At 50.6% G+C, this 19,013-nt stretch overlaps 2 protein-coding genes across 2 annotated transcripts in view; one reads left to right on the top strand and one right to left on the bottom strand.

Annotated features, from left to right (window-relative positions):
• Nucleotides 1-423, bottom strand: part of LOC122387319 (trafficking protein particle complex subunit 9-like) — an 80,318-nt gene extending 79,895 nt beyond the window's left edge. Inside the window, exon 1 of the mRNA XM_043377424.1 lies at nt 312-423. The gene's annotated coding sequence lies outside the window, so the exon portion shown is untranslated. The remainder of the gene's footprint in view (nt 1-311) is intronic.
• A 235-nt stretch (nt 424-658) lies between these two features.
• Nucleotides 659-10,714, top strand: LOC122387313 (DNA polymerase subunit gamma-1-like). Its single transcript, XM_043377418.1, has 11 exons — nt 659-738; nt 1,771-2,976; nt 3,288-3,798; nt 4,280-4,941; nt 6,750-6,902; nt 7,291-7,375; nt 7,754-8,034; nt 8,470-8,637; nt 9,137-9,369; nt 10,005-10,184; nt 10,441-10,714. The coding sequence occupies exons 2-11, from the start codon at nt 1,828-1,830 to the stop codon at nt 10,601-10,603; spliced, it is 3,585 nt and encodes a 1,194-aa protein (XP_043233353.1). The 5' UTR covers nt 659-738; nt 1,771-1,827; the 3' UTR covers nt 10,604-10,714.
• The last annotated feature ends 8,299 nt before the right edge of the window (nt 10,715-19,013 follow it).

The following is a 19,013-nucleotide window of genomic DNA, read 5'->3' as shown; positions in this document are numbered from 1 at the left end:
GAAGAAATGACGAAAAACGTAACAATGAACATCTTCAAAAGTTTGAAATGTTCTGAGCATCAGTAAAGAGGGAATTGCACGGAGGGAAAAGCAGAAGTCTAAAAATCGTGAAAAAATCATAAGAAAGTGTCTATACCATTGCCCCAGAGGTAAATCATTTTAGATTGAGCTGCAGTCACAAATATAATGGTTGGTGAACTTCCTGAATCCATCATTATTGAATATTGATGTCACTGTCACTTATCAGTTTGACACATTGCTCAAAAGCAATAAGACTTAAGTTGCCTAGAACCATTTTTTAATATAAATACCTGCAATCACAAGACGTCGTTTTGAAGAATCCACTTTTCTCTGGCAATTTCTCCATTCACATCAAATGCGCCGAACGTAAACAACCATTAGCAACAGTTCTGCGGCAGAAACTGCGCAAATTAGACAAAGGAAGGTGTACTTTGCATTATTTTGCTGTTATATGGATCAATGACGTCATGGAATTAATTCTCGTAACAGTTTCATTCAATACAAAATCTGACGAATGAAACGTCGTTTATCAATGACGTCATCAAATATTTCTTCTTGCTATTACCACTGCCAGAAGTATTTGCCTTGGTAGAGGCAGTGTGTGGTATTCTCCGCGGAGAACTTGGGTTCAAAGCCCGAGACGCGGATGCACGTGAGGTTCACCAAAAATTGACAAGCGAGCAAAGAACAAGAACAAGTCACAAGAACAAGTGAAGTGTGAGCACCCCACGTTGTTTATGTTTTATTTATTATTTTTTGGGTTGATAAGGTCACCCTGGGAAAAGTTCCAATTGTCCAAGTCCTCCAATTCACACATGTTTCTTGTTCCACAGATAACCTTAATTGCTGCACATCAAATGCCTGAGAAACATTGCTGCATATGAAGAAATAGGTATTAGTATATATAAGGTCCGAGTGGCGAACCGATTATGAAAAGCATACTATACGGTGTATTTTGACCTCCTCATTTCATATCTGATAGTTATTCCTTCTGGAACCAAATATCAAAGCACCTATGAAATACTTAGTTACCGCAAATCGCTACCGCACTCCACACCAACTCCACACTAGCGCAATGTGCCGGGCGGCAATTACTTGCGCAAAGCTGGCCAAGGTCAAGTAAATCAAGGATGATATCTAACAGTTGCTATTCAACTGTGAATAATGACGTCATAATACTTCTCGCGGCGAAGCAGCGCAGTGCCGAAGGCAATGCCTTAGGAGAGATTACAGGCAAGAGTAAATCAAATATTTTTAGGTTAAGTGGTTATGTATCTGGCTTCAGGCCGAAGGCCTGAAGCCTGATGCATGACCACTTAACCTAAAAATATTTGATATACTCTTGCCTGCAATCTATTCCTGCAAGTAACTTTTTCCTTATCCCCGGTAGGCAAACATCAGTAGGTTAGGTTAGGTTAGGTAAGTTTAGGTTAGGTTAGGTTAGGTTAGGTTAGGTTCCTTTTTTTGTAATTATGACGTCACTTTCATCACACCATTCGTATCGTTTTCTTTTTCCCCACCCAAAACCCCTGTTCCTAAAATTTCCCCTGAAATGGCAGCAATCCATATATGGCAGCGCTACAACGCCCACGTTTTTCATTCGTCGCGTGAAATTGCCGCCGGGTGGTATTGTAGTGAAATGGGTTGGTGATTTGGTGTTTTTTTCCACGTTTCCAGTACATGTAAGTATCATTTTTGGATTCAGGATGTCAAATAATGTAAGAATGTGAAAACTTTATCTTTTAACAGGCACTCGGACCTCACGTATACTTTTACCAAGAAATAAACCAGAAAAGTGGGTATACCATGAGACAGTCAGTCCGCCTATTGCCTGCTGCTCGCTGTTCAGCAAGAGCCCTACGACTCCACAGCACGCTCCCTGAGCACTCAACCATCAGTGATGCCTCTCAGCCACGCATCAATGAGCTGGGCATCCCAATGCTCTCCCCTCGTCTACACGCCCAGGTGTTTGGACAGGATCCTGCCCCTGCAGATCCGGCCAGGGTGCAGGAGGCGGTCGCCCACCTCTCTGAGCATGGCCTGTGGGGCCGCACAGCTGATGTGTTTGACGAGCCCCAGATTGACATTCCACCCCTGAGCTCGGAGTCGCTGGAGGAGCACTTTCGGCTGGAGGCGGAGCGCCAGGCGGGCCCGTACCGGCGGCTGTTGGAGGCGCTGGTGGCCGGCGAGATCCCTGCGCCGCCGCCGCCGGCCGGTTGGCGGCTGCAGCCGGGCTGGACGCGGTACCTGCCGGGCGGCTCGGCGGCGCCGGTGGACGCGCCTCCCTGTGACGCGCTCGTGTTTGACGTGGAGGTGGTGGTGCGCCGCCAGCTGCCAGTGCTGGCCACGGCCGTATCCCCGCACGCCTGGTACGGCTGGGTGAGCCCTTACCTTCTGCACGAGACGCCGCCGAGCGCGGCCTCCTCGGGGCTTTTGCTGCCCCAGCTGATCCCGCTAGAACCAAGCGGAGCGGTCCCCTCCGCGGACCGGCCGCGTGTCATCGTCGGCCACAACGTCAGCTACGACCGCTCATGGGTGCGCGAGCAGTACCGGCTGCGTGCCGACGGCACCCGCTTCGTCGACACCATGAGCATGCACATCGCGGTGGGCGGCATCACGAGCCAGCAGCGCTCCATGCTGATGGGCGCCCGCCGGCCGGCCGACTCCCGTCCGCGCCGCGCGCCGCCCGCCGACCTCGACTGGATGACGCAGACCAGCATGAACTCACTAGCGGACGTGTACAAACACTACTGCGGCGAGAAGCTCGACAAGGACGAACGAGACGTGTTCATCAAGGGGGACGTGCAGGACGTACGCGCGCAGTTCGGTCAGCTGATGAACTACTGCGCTGGTGACGCGCGCGCCACGTGGCGCGTGCTGCGCCGACTGCTGCCCGACTTTCTCGAGCGGTTCCCGCACCCGGTCACACTGGCGGGGATGCTGCATATGGGACAGGTTAGTAGAGCGGCATAGAGTGGGCTGCGTTTCCTACATAAAATAGGCCGTATTATCCGGTTGATTGTTGAGATTAGATCTACTTTGGTGTTGGAACGCTTCTTTCGTGACCATTGTTCATCAGCAGCTGGGACCTTGATGATAAATCTTATTAAATATTTCATTAGATCAAAGGTAGATGTTTATTGTTCTCGATTCGTTTTATGATTTATTTCCACTATTCAGATGTGTCGTATTTCCCTTGGGTTGTCCCAAATCCCATATGTAATTACCCTCCCGTCTGTTCCACTGCCCTTCGTACTGCCCTGCAGGTCTACCTGCCGGTCGGCCCGGCCTGGCAGCGCTACCTGCGCCTCTGCGGGGAGACCTACGACGACCTGGAGAACGAGCTGAGCGCCGCCCTGCGCCGGGTGGCCGACGCCGCGTGCCGGGCCGCGCACCGCCGTCGACACGAGAGTGATGTGTGGCTCTGGGACCTCGACTGGAGTGTGGCGGAGATGAAGGTGAAAAAAGTGACCGCTGCTGCCGCTAAGCGGGCTGCCAAGGCCGCTGCGGCTGCAGAGGCGCCTGCTGTGACTAGGAAGGGAAAGAAGGGGAGAAAGAAGGCTGAGGTGGCTGGCCCGCCGCGGCTGCCGGCTGACTGGCAGAAGCCGTGCCGCCGGCTGACTGAAGCCGAGTTCGACAGTGACACGCCGCTGCCGCAGCCGCTGGCCGCGTGGTTCGCGCCGCTCTGGGCTACCGCCGAGCGACTGTACAAGCGGCAGCCGCTGCTGCCCGGCTACCCGAAATGGTACAGAGAGCTCTGTAACAAGGATGGCTCGGGTGAGTAGGTAGATCGGGGGACGGTGCCAATCCATGGGCCAGAGCAATGCTCAGAGATCTGTACCGCGTGCAATTAACGCATGCAATCTGTTTGTGAAAAGGAATAAGAGAAGCAAAGGGGAAGGAAGCGGCTTGTGCCTATTTTTTTGTTCCAAATATTTTTTAACACAGTTAAGCACGCTTTGCAAACATGTTTTTATCCAACGTCTTGGACTTAATCGTTTGTCCATATTTGTTTTTCCTTGGACATAATTGTTTGTTCGTCTTCGGCAGTGAGACATCACTTGTTTTTTCATGTGGGATATTGTTTTATAAATGATGACCGCCCGCTGTTGTCGCTCTCAGTATAGCTGTCCGTGCCTCCCGTTCCTCGATCCCTCTCACCTGCTCTGACCCTCCCCTCCCCTCTTCGCAGGTCTAACCGAGCTGACCCTCCTTCCCCTTGCCTCCCCAAGATGTGACCGTTTTTCCCCTCTTCTAGGTCTGACCGAGCTGACCACCTCGAAGCGAGTGGTGCCCAAACTACTGCGCCTGACCTGGGACGGCCACCCGCTGCACTATGACCGCCGGTTTGGCTGGGGCTACGTGGTGCCCGGCCGGCCGGATGACCCGGGTGACCCCTGGGACGGCGGGACGGCCGCGGAGGGTGTGTGTTCGGGCGATGAGCCGGAGTGGTGGGATGAAGATGCTGCCCGGCACGCTGAAAGAACTGATCACTCCAGTGAGGAGGGTGCGGAGGACGGTTCTGCGTTCCCGCTCCCCTCCCTGCTGGCAGTATGCGCGGAGCGAGGTGACCGACCACTCTCCGACACGGAAGCCCTGCCAGTCCCGGACGTCAACCTCCGCGGCGCCTCATTCTACCCCCTACCGCACCGCGACGGGCTGGGAAACAACGTCGGAAACCCGCTCTCCAAACACTTCCTGGCACAGGCCGAGGCGGGGGTGCTGCGCGCGGCTGCCGGAGCCGGCTCCTCGGCCGAGCGTGTGCTGCGAATCAGTCAGACTATCTCCTACTGGAGGAACAACCAGGAGAGGATCCTGTCTCAGCGGGCGGTGCTGGCTTCGGCCGACCAGCAGCCGCCGTCGGTGACAGAGAGCGCAGAGTTCAGCGGCGGGCAGCTGTACGGGGCCATCCTGCCGCAGGTGAGACGAGCGCGCCGCGTCGCCGGAGGGGGGGGGGGGGGTTCTGAGCAGACGCCAGACATAGGAGTGGCTCAGCCCAGCTGTGATGTCAGGTTGTGGCCAGCGCACGGGTAGTCTTAGTTTGCTAGTGATATACCACAGATCTGAAATTTTTGAGTGGTTTCTCACGGTATTGTGGTGTTAAAACAGGTGTCAGCTTTATCATTATTTTGAAATAGGTATGCAATAAGCATTGCTTGCGTTGTTGTTAGGTATTCGAATCTCTTGGCGTAACTGCAAGCATTGAAGGGAGTATACTTAATTATTCTAACAGTTTCCCTAAAGTCATCGAATATGAATATATTTAACGCAGATATACGTAATAAACGGTGACTTAACACCTTACACAGCTATGCACTACGCAGAAGGCTGTGTTCACTGATGATTCTTAACTCCTTCCTCGCTCCCCCATACGCGGACGCCGCCCTTTCGGCCGCTGCAGGGGGTGAGCTGTCGCGCCCACTGGCAAGGCGCCCTGTGTGTATCTTTGTCTGTCTGTGTGTCACCTGCCTGGCTGGACCCAGTGTGCAAGCAGCACTCTGCCAACTATCCCTAACTCAGATTAATCAATTTGTCCCTAACTCAGCTATCCCTAACTCAGTGCATGTGTCGCACCTCATCACGTGATTGAGATCACGAGTGGCCACAACTCCTTATCGACAGGAGGCTTCATTATGTCAGTGTGTTTTCTTTGTTTTCAGTTAGTCATTGGTTGTTAGAAGGGTTTTGTTAGATATAATTTGACGCCATGGCTCTTTGAACAGCTGCCCCTCTGCTAAACCAGTTTTCGTGATGCTGAATGACGTTCTTTTTAGTTTCTGGCTTGCAGAGCTCCAGCAAGGTTTCGTTCAATTTACGTTTACTACGCGTTATCGAACATTGCTAATACGTTGGATGCCCTCGCTAAAACCTTCATTGCTCGCAGTCCATCATTTGAGGCCTGTGGATTGGAGGTGATTTATAGGTGACATCGTTTGTGGTCCGTCTACGTCATTCCAGTCATTCACTTATCGAAGTTTTTAAAACCGTTTTATGTCTCCATATGTGCAGCTGGATTTCCGTTGTACTATGTACTGTGGAATTGAGCCAAGATTGCTCTACGAATCAAATGACATCTGAATGTTATTTTTCGTCGCAGTTCTTACCGTTGCGTTGAATTTGTCATCGGTAACGTATGTACTGTTAATCTACCTATACAACAGGCTGGAACGTAACCCATCCTGACCCTGGCCGTTACGATTAGCTCTTCCCTGACCCCGGTTAGGGTGGCTGATGCCCTGGCCGTCCCCCTTCCCCAAGTGAAGGCGGCCGATACTGTCTTACTCTTTCCTTTCCTCAGGTGAAGACCGAAGGTAGCCGGTACACTGACACTTTCCCTCCTCCATCAGGTAAAAGTAACCGTTACACCGATCCTCCGCCCCCTGCCTCAGGTCAAAGTAGCCGGTACGCTCACCCGCCGTGCGGTAGAGCGCACTTGGCTGATTCCCCCTCCCCTCCCCCCCCCCCAGGTGAAGGCAGCCGATACACTGACGGCCTCCCCTTCCCCAGGCAAAAATAGCTGTCACACTGACCCTCCCTCCCGTCCCTCAGGTAAAGGTAGCTAGTACACTGACCCGCGGGGCCGTGGAGCGCTCCTGCCTGACTTCTCCTATTCCTGACTTCTCCTATTCACTCGCTTGGCTCAGGTCAGAGTAGCCGGTACACTGACCCTCCTGTCCCTCAGGTAAAAGAAGCCTTACACTGACCCTTCCCTCCCTCCCTTCCCTCAGGTCAAAGTAGCCGGTACGCTCACCCGCCGCGCGGTGGAGCGTACCTGGCTGACGGCCAGTAACGTCCGCTCTGACCGTCTGGGCTCGGAGCTGCGTGCCATGGTACAGGCGCCGCCCGGATATCACCTGGTGGGAGCCGATGTAGACTCACAGGTCAGAGCGGGGAGAGGGGAGGGAGGGGCTAGAGAAGGGAGAGGGGAGGGAGGAGCTCGGTCAGATACGGAAGAGAAGAGGGGCTGGGTCAGACTGGGATTGGGATGATATGCAATAATCATTCTGGAATGGAAAATGGATTGGAATGGGTAGGGAGAGGGTGGAAAGGACAGGTCGAGTATTTGGAAAGCAGTCAGATTTGAGAGTGGAAAAGCCCAGTGTCTGCACCGTACTTTTTTACAATAAGAAAACATGTTATATGATGTTTTCTGAAACAAACGATGTCTTTTTTTCTGAAAGTAACTACAGTTGTAGGCTGACAAACTGTGTCGCTCTTTATCTGTGATAGTTGACACCGTGTCACTGACACCTGTATCTGCGCCTCCAGGAGCTGTGGATTGCCGCTGTGATCTCGGATTCCGCCTTCGCTCGGATCCACGGCAGCACCGCGTTCAGCTGGATGACACTCCAGGGTGAGAGCATGACGAACGGGCAGTGGAGGAACATAGGGACGGGCTGGCACTGCTAGAGGGAAGGACATGGCGCTAGTCTGACTCGGAAATGACCAGAGAAATACACCGTATTGGTGCCCTCGAAAACACAAAGGGCACCAATAAGATGACTTACTGTGATTTAGCCGCCCATATTTTTGAGACAATAATCATGAATGGATACTGCAGCAAAAAATGTTGACGGTTACGACATTCAAGATCAATGAACCTTGAATTCGTGTCAATCAGTTTCCCCTATCTGGTGTAGTCTCAGGTGAATACTTTGAATGTCCAATCCGCAACCTCTGCCTAACCTTCCATACTCTCCCTTATTTACCTACCCCCGCCCCCTCACCCCAGGTAAGAAGTCGGAGGGCACGGACCTGCACTCTCGCACGGCCGCTCTCGTGGGCGTATCACGCGACCTGGCTAAGGTCCTCAACTACGGCCGCATCTACGGCGGAGCACGGCCGTTTGCCGTCCAGCTGGTCCGCCAGCACAGCGGCGGTCTGCCTGCCGGGGAGCTGGAGCGGCGGGTGGCCGAAACGTACCGCTCCACCAAGGGCAGCCGGCGCTGGACGCTGAACGAGCGGGGCCGGGCAGCACTGGGCCGCGTCAGGGAGATGGCAGAGGATATGGAGGTGAGGAGAGAGACGCAGGAGGGAAGGGAGGGACGGGAGAAAATGATGGTACTCACGTGTTATAAAGTTCACACTCTCGTGCGATTGAGATAGCGTCAAATCTGGCACAGAGAGAATGCTTAAATTCACGAGAATAGTGCGATCTTGTCATGACGAGATTGTTGGGTTACAGAACTGGAAATTGTTAACTGCACTTTTGAACTACTGTAGTTATTGCTTCATCGACGTCTTGCTGACACCCAGCTCTGTTGCAGCTTGTGTAGTCTTCCCTGTTAAATTATACTTAAGTTAATTCGTTGGTTACCACTTACCATTTGAGTTGCTAAGGGTGAGCTGTTCTACGGCTGCCCCTGACAGGACCCTGACCCGCTGCTCTTTGAGTTGGTGCGTTTTGCTGTCTCCGTTATCTATTCTCTCTCTGTCTCCTTCCCTCAGGACCCGGACCCGCTCCTGTCTGAGCTGCTCGACTGGCCCGAGGATGAGCCGTGGCCTCCCGCTCAGCTGATACGTCTGGCGCGTCTCTCTGGCGCCGCCCACCACTGGAAGGACCTGGCCGCCCGGCCCGTCTGGCACGGAGGCACCGAGAGCTTCATGTTCAACAAGGTGGGCGGCAGGTTCGGCCTCTCAGGCTGGATGGCCAGTCAAGTGCAGTGAGCTGAGAGGCGCTAGAACAGATTTTTTTCGGAATGTCGGGGCTCCGATAAATTCCCTTGTCTCACGGTGTCTGATCGCTCTCCCGTTGCCGGGAATGTAAGAGCTGCCGATTCCGGTCATTCCAGTGAGCTCTAGCCTACTATCTCCTACGTCTCAATTGTGAAGGGTGACGTGACGTGATTCTCTGGCTAATGAGCTACAGCCCTCGTCTCACGCACTCCCATTTCAGCTGGAGTCTAGTCAGCGACTCGTCCCCCTTTTCATTAAGATTGTAACCAGTGACTCGTCCCCTAATTCAATTGAAGTGTTACCAATCCCCCCATACACACAGTCCAGCTGTAGCCTCTAGCCAGTGACTATTCCCCTCCACCTGACTGCAGCTGGAGTCTGTGGTCAGTGCCCCTCTCCCCATTTCGGTTAGAGTGTAACTCTGTCCCTCTATATCCAGCTGGAGTCCCTGGCCAGTGAGTTACAGCCGGCCACGCCTGTACTGGGAGCCCGCCTCAGTCGCGGCCTCGAGCCGCAGCTGGTGGGCGACAACTTCACACCGTCTCGGGTCAACTGGGTAGTGCAGAGTTCGGCCGTTGACTTCCTCCACCTGATGACCGTCTGCATGCAGTGGCTGATGGAGACGTGCCACATCGAGGGGCGCTTCTGCATCAGCATACACGACGAAGTCAGGTCGGTGGATGGGAAACCGGTGGAAGTCAGAAATCGGTGGAAGGGAGTGAGGCGTGGAAGTGCGGTCGGTGGGTATTTGTATTTGAGAATTCAAACACTCCGGGGTGAAATGGCTATTCCGAGTGTCGAGTCAGAGTTAAAATAGGAAACAACTTCCTAGAAGTTAGAGAAGCTCTTACATGGTTGAGGAGGGTCGGGAAACCAGACTGTTAGGCATGATGAGGGTCGGCAAAATCAGGCCGGTGAATGGGGGATTCGGGAAAGTCTCTTTCCGGAAGTTCCACATTAACCATCGCGTGCCTTTGCAGGTACGGGGACCCGCAGTTGCTACCTGTACACGAACCCCAAGTCTAACCGTCTGTCCTGTCCAGTAACAACCGATAACATTGATATCGGCTGCTGGTCCCTGTACAAGAGCAGCTGAGGTTTCCTGTGAGTACCCTCTGACAGCTTATCGTTGTTCCCTGTGAGGGTGCTGGGACAATTTACTCAGGGTCGCTGTACAGTAGCAACTGCGGGTCCCTGTACCTGGTACGCTCCGAGGACCGGTACCGCGCCGCGCCGTGTCTCTGTATGTACCCCAGTGACCCCCTGTACCCTACATATACCTCTGTGACCTGTACTGTACACCGCAGGTACCTGGTACGCTCCGAGGACCGGTACCGCGCCGCCTTGGCTCTTCACATCACCAACCTTCTGACCCGCTCGCTGTTCTCGCTGAGACTCGGACTGGACGACCTGCCGCAGTCGGTGGCTTTTTTCAGTGGCGTGGACATAGACAAAGCGCTGCGGAAGGATGCGACCAACGATTGCAGGTCAGGCGGGGAAGGGGAGGGGACGGGATTGGACGTGAGGGGAGGGAGGATGAAACTCTGGGGTCAAAGCCCTGTGCAGTGTTCTTGACTTTCGTACTATATTGTATATACATTGTATTGTATATCCTTTATTTCCTTATTATATATCCGTATTGTACATATATCCCGACCTTGAAACTGGCTCCATGTGCCATTTGGATTCCGTCGAACTTAGACCCCCTGTGTGCTGTTCTGACTCACACCCCTGTGCCCCCAGGACTCCGTCGAACCCTCACGGTCTCCACGCTGGCTACGGCGTTCCCCCTGGCGAGGTGCTCGACATTCACCAGACAGTGGCGCGGGTGGGACCGTCCCCACTGCCGACCGGCCGGTCAGCCGGGGCAGAGTGCAGTGGTAACGCGGGGGAGAGTGGGGGATAGAGAGAGAGAGAGAGAGAGAGAGAGAGAGAGAGAGAGAGAGAGAGAGAGAGAGAGAGAGAGAGAGAGAGTGAGTGAGTGAGTGAGTGAGTGAGTGAGTGAGTGAGTGAGTGAGTGAGTGAGTGAGTGAGTGAGTGAGTGAGTGAGTGAGTGAGTGAGTGAGTGAGTGAGTGAGTGAGTGAGTGAGTGAGTGAGTGAGTGAGTGAGTGAGTGAGAGAGAAGAAGAAGAAGAAGAAGAGAGAGTGGGAGGCGAAACGGCAGCGAGCTTGCGCCACCCGGTGTCATTTTAACGCGCAGCTGTGTTTAGGAGCTGTGTTTGGCACTCGAGCTTAGCTCACAGTGGTTTGTGCGACTTCACCGAGCTGTGAAATGAAAGGCGAAGTGCTGGTGCCAGTGTTTTGGACCGGTACCATTACCGTGGACATTGATAAAGCTCAGGGTACCGACTACCGTATGATGTGTGCTGTACCGTTACCAGTTAGTTGTGCTGGTATGGCTTAGGGTACCTTTTTGAATGGTTTTCTAGTCTTCGTCAGTCAAGTAGTGCCAATACTTTCTTTATAAGAAAGTACTTAAAGTTATTACTCATTCAACAGTCGTCATCACTGTGGGACTCGATGGACGCCAATGACCACCGCAGTCCAGGCGCTCTTGACCCCCAAATCATCATCATCATTACCACTGCGGGAAGACTACCACTTTGGTATTACCACTGCGGGAATACTACCACTGTGGTATTACCACTGCAGGAAGACTACCACTGTGGTATTACCACTGCGGGAAGACTACCACTGTGGTATTACCACTTTGTGAGTGGATCGTCACTGTGGCGTCTGACGGCGTCTGTGAGCCGCTGTGAGCAGCACTGTGAAAACTCGCTCTGGACTGTGTCCATACGAGTACATTCTGCGGTGGAACTCCCCCGGAGTATGGCCCTTCACCCTGGGCGAGACAATCACAGTGCCCGCGTCCCACGGATCGCTTATCGTCCCCTGCGACCCACGCCTCAGTTGTGCGCTCAAAACGTCGATAGTTCGGAGAGCCGCCCGCACTGAACTGTCGGTAGCTTCGTCTCGCTTAGTAGGCTGTGAATGCACTTGTTATTTTTCTTAGGCGGTGTCTGCACTTTTTACCAATATACGCGAAATGATACCCTTGTGTTTATTGAAATGGATTCGAGATGGATGCGATGCATGAGATGATTATTGATTCCATGGTGACCTGACCCCCGACTGGCCACTGGGGTTCAGGGATAAGAATAGAATCAGCCGTCCCGCTCCGATTGGCTGTTTATGTGCCATATTGACGAGAACTACCTTGTATATTTAAACATTGACGTTCTTCCCGTTTTACGGCAAGGGCAAGTGGCACGAAACATAACTTCACTTGCCTATTTTATTTGTTGATTTGCTGCTATAAGCACACATCCGCCATGGATGTGTTTTCCACAAGGGTATTTTGACACTCGTCTTATATGCCCAGTGTTTGTTGTCTGAAATTGCTATAAGTTCCCAATACCTCCCCCTCCCCCAATACCGTCCTCTTGAATGTTCCGAAACATACAGATCACTCGACTCTTGAAGCGTGATCGCTCGAGGCACGTCCAGACAATAAAACAGCATAGGGTAAAGCAAAACAGGAGGTTCTCCGGAGCTCGTTTGTTTACCTTGTAAACAAGCCGCCGTGTCGTATCATCTTGATGTCACACAAACAGTCGCGGCAGCGGTTGGGGAGCGAACCACTTCTTCATTCTTCTTTCCAACCCGGAACTGAGAGGTTAACACGCGCACCGACGCAGCGTGGGCGATCCGGCCGGTGTAGCCTCGCGAAACCTATCGGCATTCATAACATCCATGTTTTTGAAGCTAGAGCCACAATATTTAGGAGCAACCTTCTTCAATATCCAATGAGCATATGTTTTGAATAAGGACTATCTCTTATAGGATTTGTGCTCTGTGGCGAGCTTGCAATTTGCCTAATTGCTGCTCGAATAACGCATGAATACTTTTGAGGGTAGGTCGAAATTTATGACGATATGAGCTGGGTAGGACATTGAAATGGTGTGTACCTCCGTAGAAAATTGCTTCCAAACCAATTTTTTATTCAAAGGATTATGCCCTACCAATATAAACATATCATGAAATAGCGTAAATCTCGCCCGGCAAGGCCCCATTTCATAATGTGACCCAAGCAGCGGGTTTGGTTTTTGGTACCTAACTAACTTCGCAAAAAATGGCCGCAGAACCACGATTTTGACATCGTCGTGTTAGCCTTGCTCAGGTGCGTCGAATGGTATACTTTTGTTCAGGTGAGGCCACCGTAAGGTCAACCTGACCTTGACCTCGAGGTCAGGTCAGGTCAGAGGTCTTCAAATCACGAAGTTGGTCGAAGGAGGTCATATCGCATATCATTCGATTCGGCAGGTCTTCCGGAGTCCATTGGTGACCTTGTCGACTCTCTAGCTCAATTTGATCGGGAGTTATTGACGAAAAACTCGTATGACCTTAGTGACGTCATAAATGACGTCATGCAAGGTCAACAATGCAAAAATGCAGCATCAGATCTTGCAAGGAGTGCATGAAGTAACGATTCCATGTACTTGAGACAATTGAATATCATTCCTGGCGCCAAAATAATAGTTTTCATATTTCCCCATTGATTTAGGTATAGGTGAGGTCACGTGACCAACCTGACTTTATGTGACATTTAGGAAAAATCTGAGATATACAAGTTGTAAGAACCCTGAAGGACAATAAGTCCTGCAAGTCTCACCTCCCTGTGAAAGTTACTCTGGCACTGAGAGCGTTGCAAGGTTGCGACATCTGAGGATCGTGCGGAGGTTCATTTATGACGTCATAGGTCAGTGACCTGACTGACCTGACTTAAAAGTGCGATTGGTGTCACAAGATCCAGCGTGCATCAAAGATCATGTATGCCAGGGTGCAGCTCTCTATTGCCTGGGTGTTTTGAGCTATCGCGAAAACACCCTTTGGGGCATTTACCACTTGTGCTCAAGTGCACCAAGCCACGGCCAACCCTTATAAGAAAAAAAAGTGTCTGGATGCCAGGGCTGCAAGTGGCTGCAAATTTTCACTGGCTCCCCTAATAGATAGTGTCTTAGTGCATGCGATACCTACAGCATTATTTTCAGTTCATCCTCGTAAAACTTTTTTTGCTGGGCTTGGTTAATTCAGTGAACGTAATGTTCGGCGGTAGAAAAAATATAAAAGTTAACCAAATTATAAGACATTTTGAAGTTTGAACTGATTTTGTCGACTTGCTTTCTATGGCGGAATCGTCTAAACATCTAAATTTCACTTTCCATGCAAAATGGATGCTCAACACCTAGCAATTTCATTGTTCCGCAACATATTCAAAGAGCGTAGAAATCGGCTGTGATTATCCCCCTTATCCCTCGCCCGCACATGGGGGGGGGGGGTGGTTGCCACCCCCCCAGGTAGTCTTTCTGCTCTGCACTCAACATTTTTAGAGCTAGAAGGCTGATTTTTCGTATAGCTGCTCCTCTATCCTTTCTTGATGTCCACTGAAAATTTCAAGTTTCTGTGATTTTTGGTTTCGGAGATATGACCTTGTTTTTCAGGTCATGTCATGACCCAAATGGCCAATTCTCAACATCTTGCGTTTGCCATGGGCCTTATGAGCTTTTGACACCCTGATTTCGGCCTTTTTTGCCAGTCTTACCTCCTACCTATCATGGAACATGTTGTTTGACGATGTACAGGGGTCAAGGTCAGGGTCAAGGTCAACCTAGGTCACCTAAGATAATTGCGTTTTAGGCAAGCTGAATTTACTTTTTTTTTTGAAGTTTTTTGACTGCATTTTTGGTAAAAGCTTCTCAGATCATGATTTCATGTAATATGGACCCAAAAACAATCGGTGCACACATCAGTATACACACAGACACACACAGACATACAAACACATATAATTGACCTTGACCTAACTTGACCTGAAATGACCTCAGCAGCAAAATTCTGGTCGGGTAGTGTGACAAAGAGGTTCTAGCTGGCTTGGCACCAGAAAACAGCATCGTCATCGGTATTTGATAAGCAGCACACTTGATATCCAACGGTGACCCAAAACAGCAACATTTTTTAGTTTGACCTGACCTGGAAGGTCAATGACTGACCTGAGAAGGTAAAACTGGGTATCATTGGATTCGTCTCTTCCCAAAGAATCTTTTTGGTCTTTACTGCTAAGCTCTATCTCCAACAGGAACGAAATGGCGCGGGGGGGTGGCAACCACCCCCCCCCCCCCCATGTGCGTTCTAGGATGGGAAAATGGCATGTGCGGGCGAGGGTTATGAAGTGTTGCGGAACGCTGTCTTTAACGATACTTTTGTCAACGAAAAAATGTCTCCTGAGCCATGCAAATGCACTAATCGTAATCTTTGATGAATTTGCTGTCGACTAGTATGCGTTGTTTTCCAATTTTCGGAAAAAGTGTCTTTGAGGTTTCGCGAGGCTAGACCGGCCCGATCGCCTACCGTGCGACGGGGGGGGGGCGGATATCCGCCCCCCTGAGGTTTTTCGCAAATAGCGGAAACGCCGCGAAATTTGGTACCACTATTCTCTCATCAATTTTACACATGGTGTGCAAGTTTGAACCTTCTAACTTTCAAGGTCAGGTCACCAGGTCACTTTGAATGACTCAACCTCAAGTCACTTTTTTGCAACTTTGTCACCGTGCCAGAGCTACAGTAGATGTCGGAGGCCTTTGAAAGTCGCAGGATGTTGCTAGGTCATTAGTAGCTACAATTTGTATATCTCAGAATTTCGATATCGGTGACCTAAGGTCAGGTCAATTTCTTGACCTCCCCATTAGGTACCTAGGTACAATGGGGAAAAATCAACTCCCTGTTTTTACCACTAAAACGGATCGAAATGGCCCATATACCATACATGACTTCATATACGATCAACCATCACTACCTTGAGGTCTGTTTTGCTGTTGGGCAGCTGTAAGGTCATGTGACGTCATCAAAGGTCACCAAAGGTTTTTTTGCCAATAACTCCGTACAGGAACAAGATACAGCCGCGCAGATGGTCTCATTGTGTTCAGCTCGTCAAGACGCATCGAATGATATGCATGATGACCTCGAGGTCACATGACCTGAGGTCAACCTTTGACCTTGACCTTTCGAGGTCAACATATACATCATTCGATGCGGATTGACGAGAGGATCACGATGATGCCCTTAGTTTGTTCCTATCTTGACTAATTCGAAAGTTATTCGAGAAAAACTCTCTCCATATATAGCCCCGCTATTTTGACTTTTTTTACCCCTGTGACGTCATCTTTGACATGACCTGAAAATGACCTTAGTAAAAATTGTAGACCTTGTCCGTGCGTATCCGATGCCGTTTACCGCTTGTCGCTATCTTGCTTCGTTCTCGAGATTTCAGGGGGGGGGGGGCGGTCATCCGCCCCCCCGTCGGTACGAAGTTGGCGCAGACCCCCGTCGGTGCGCGGGTAAAGTCGGTGCCAGGGAATGACGTCACGGTTGTAATCCGTAACACGGTGTAACGTCATGGTTACGTCCGTGACAGGGTGTGACGTCGTCACGTCACGGTTACATGGTGTGACGTCACGTTTAGTTCGTGGTGGGGTGTGATGTCACAGTTACAGTCCGTGGTGGGATGTGACGTCACACTTACAGTCCGTGGTGGGATGTGACGTCACAGTTACAGTCCGTAGTGGAGTGTGACGTCATAGTCCGGGGTGGGGTGAGACGTCACACGTACAGCCCGTGGTAGGGTGTGACGTCACAGTTACAGTCCGTGATGGGGTGTGACATCACAATTACAGTCCGTGGTGGAGTGTGACGTCATAGTCCGTGGTGGAGTGTGACGTCACAGTCCGTGGTGGGGTGTGACGCCACATTCCGTGGTAGTGGGGTGTGACGTCACAGTCTGTTGTGGTGGGGTGTGACGCCATCTGCGTTGTTCAGTCGGTCGCCGCCGCGCAGCTGGGGCCCCGCTCCCCGCCGGTTCAGTCAGAGGCGGCTCTTCGGAGCGGAAGGAAGTGTGACCGTCACGTCAGCAGCGGCGGACGGAGCGCACTCGAGAGGTAAGTTGACACCGGTCAGGCCGGCAGTGGAGAGAATTACAGACGGATTTCGTTTTGTGTGCATCGATTACAGCAGAAGGATGAATGCTGCTGTTGTTGCTATGTGCGAACAGTCGTACATTGCTACTTTTAGGTGCCGCTTGCACCGATTCAGGAATCGTATCTGAAGTAATTTTCGCCACATTTCGAGAAGGTATGCAGACTTTTTTTCTGGTCTATAATTTTTTAAACATCAACAGGAACGACACTGATTTTGCTGACTTCGTGTTGCTGGTCGAGGCTCGTCGAATGAACTACGAGATACCTAATTTTCGTATAATTGATGAATTCGTATAATTTGACGGAAAGATCATTTTGGAAAAAAAATATGTTTCGTTAAGGTCATGGGCGGACAGGGAAAGGTTATTTTTTATATCAGCCTATCCGTATCGTCGAGCTGAACACACCCATGGTGTTTCTATCGCTCTAGCAAATAGCATGTCTATCAAAGGCTGCAAAAAAACTGCTGGAGACTTTTGACTTGGACTGAGATGACCTCAAAGGCATAAAGAGGGGTTACGGATTTAATTTACCGATATACAGTGTGTCATCTTTACATTTTACCTGATGTTTGAGCGTTTACTATGACTATTGTCTTTCATCCAAAAGAGGCACATTTCACTTTTCCCAATTGACCTATATGGAGAGATCGAGCATTGACCTGACCTGACTTATTTTGCATGTGCCAGTGGCACCGATAAAAGGAATCCGTGACATACTTTCTATCCATACCTACTTTTACTCTTGTCAATCTCTGAATGTTCCAAATCAAAGCAAATTGCTAGCATCAAACATTTTCTGAGGAAGGGTCACTTGACGTGACCTGGTGACCTGACCTTCAGCGACCTGGTTCTGCAAGTTATACGCAAAATGTGCAGAAGGATGCATTAAAAGTTATAGGGCGGACGGTGGTTTTATTTTCTCGCAATGACGAATTTAACCCTCACATGTGTAGGTGGGGGGGGGGGGATGGACCCACCCCCATGGATTTTCGCGAATAACTCAAGCAAAAAGCGGCTGATCGCGACGAAACTTTCAGTACCCTCGAGTTAATCAATTTTACACCTACTCTGAACCTGACCCAAGTGATCTTTGACCTGTGACCTATTTCCCGAGGCCATGTTTGGCCGGAATCGCGATTCGGCGTATGTCGGCTCGCATTAGCCGCGCGTTTGCAAGCTATTCGTGGTTTCAAACGCTAAGACATGTGATTTTGTGTTGCTCCCATGCAATAGAGTGGATGTCAAGGTGGGTCACCTGAAGGTCAGGTCAGGTCATTGACCTTTGGTGACCTTGGTTCACTTTTTCGAGTTTTACATGTTACTAGGCTAGTTTTTGGAGCTGCTGAATTCGAATTTAGAAACCGTTTGAACATTTAAAAAAACGTTTGATCATTTACGAAGTAGTTTTTGGTGTCTTCGTTACATGTTACGAAGCTGTCAGATGTGGTTGACACTTAGGTACTACGAATACCCGTCACGACCTCTACTGGTTGGCCCGACCTAACCTGATCCGACCTGGTCTAAATGCAAATGCTTATAGACATCATCTGTGATCAAAACTAACACAATATTCGTGATCAGCACCCCGAAAACCCTTATAGCAGCCACACATAATCCGCGCCCCGCTGGGCTATTCAGCCATACGCGCCCTGCTGGGGGGGGGGGGGGCAGATTCTGCCCCCCCTGTCTAACTTCCGAACCGATGGTCGTAGAAAGACGGGGAAAACGGCAATCGAAAGCTCTCAACAAGGCGGATCTTAAGAGCCCAAATTTTTTTGCTTAAGTAGGTCAGAGGTCAGGTCAAGGTCAGGTCAAGGGTACAAAATGCAAGTTTCTACAGTATCGGCCTTGCACCGTAGTTGCCGAAGAATGGACTGAGACTGATTGCCCAAAACGTGTTCTTAGACTACCAAGACAATATTCGTTGCACACAATGTCATTCAAAGGTCAAGGTCAAGGTCAGGTCAGGTCAGGTCAGGTCACCAAAAACAAAATATAGAAAAGGGCATGTGCGACACATGTTTTATGGGTCATTTTACTCATGGAATTCAATAGGCACACTCAATAAGTGATATGGACCACCTCTGGGTGATTTTCAGGTCGAGGTCAGGTCAAGGTTAGGTCAAGTGAGGTCAAATTTTGAAGTTGGTTGTTAAGGCCTAAAAAGGTGTCTATCCGATGCAGTTTTTCACGGCGAATCGAATGGTGCTATTTTTGTTTCCGTACGAGGTCTAGAACTTCCAAAAAAATCATTTTTCAAAAAAATTGTGTGTCGTGACGT

This window comes from Amphibalanus amphitrite, unplaced genomic scaffold, assembly GCF_019059575.1.
Source record: "Amphibalanus amphitrite isolate SeventyFive unplaced genomic scaffold, NRLGWU_Aamphi_draft 000281F_arrow, whole genome shotgun sequence".
Lineage (NCBI taxonomy): Eukaryota > Metazoa > Arthropoda > Thecostraca > Balanomorpha > Balanidae > Amphibalanus > Amphibalanus amphitrite.
Note: the sequence above shows the minus strand (reverse complement) of the source record. Positions and strands in the feature narration are given on the sequence as shown.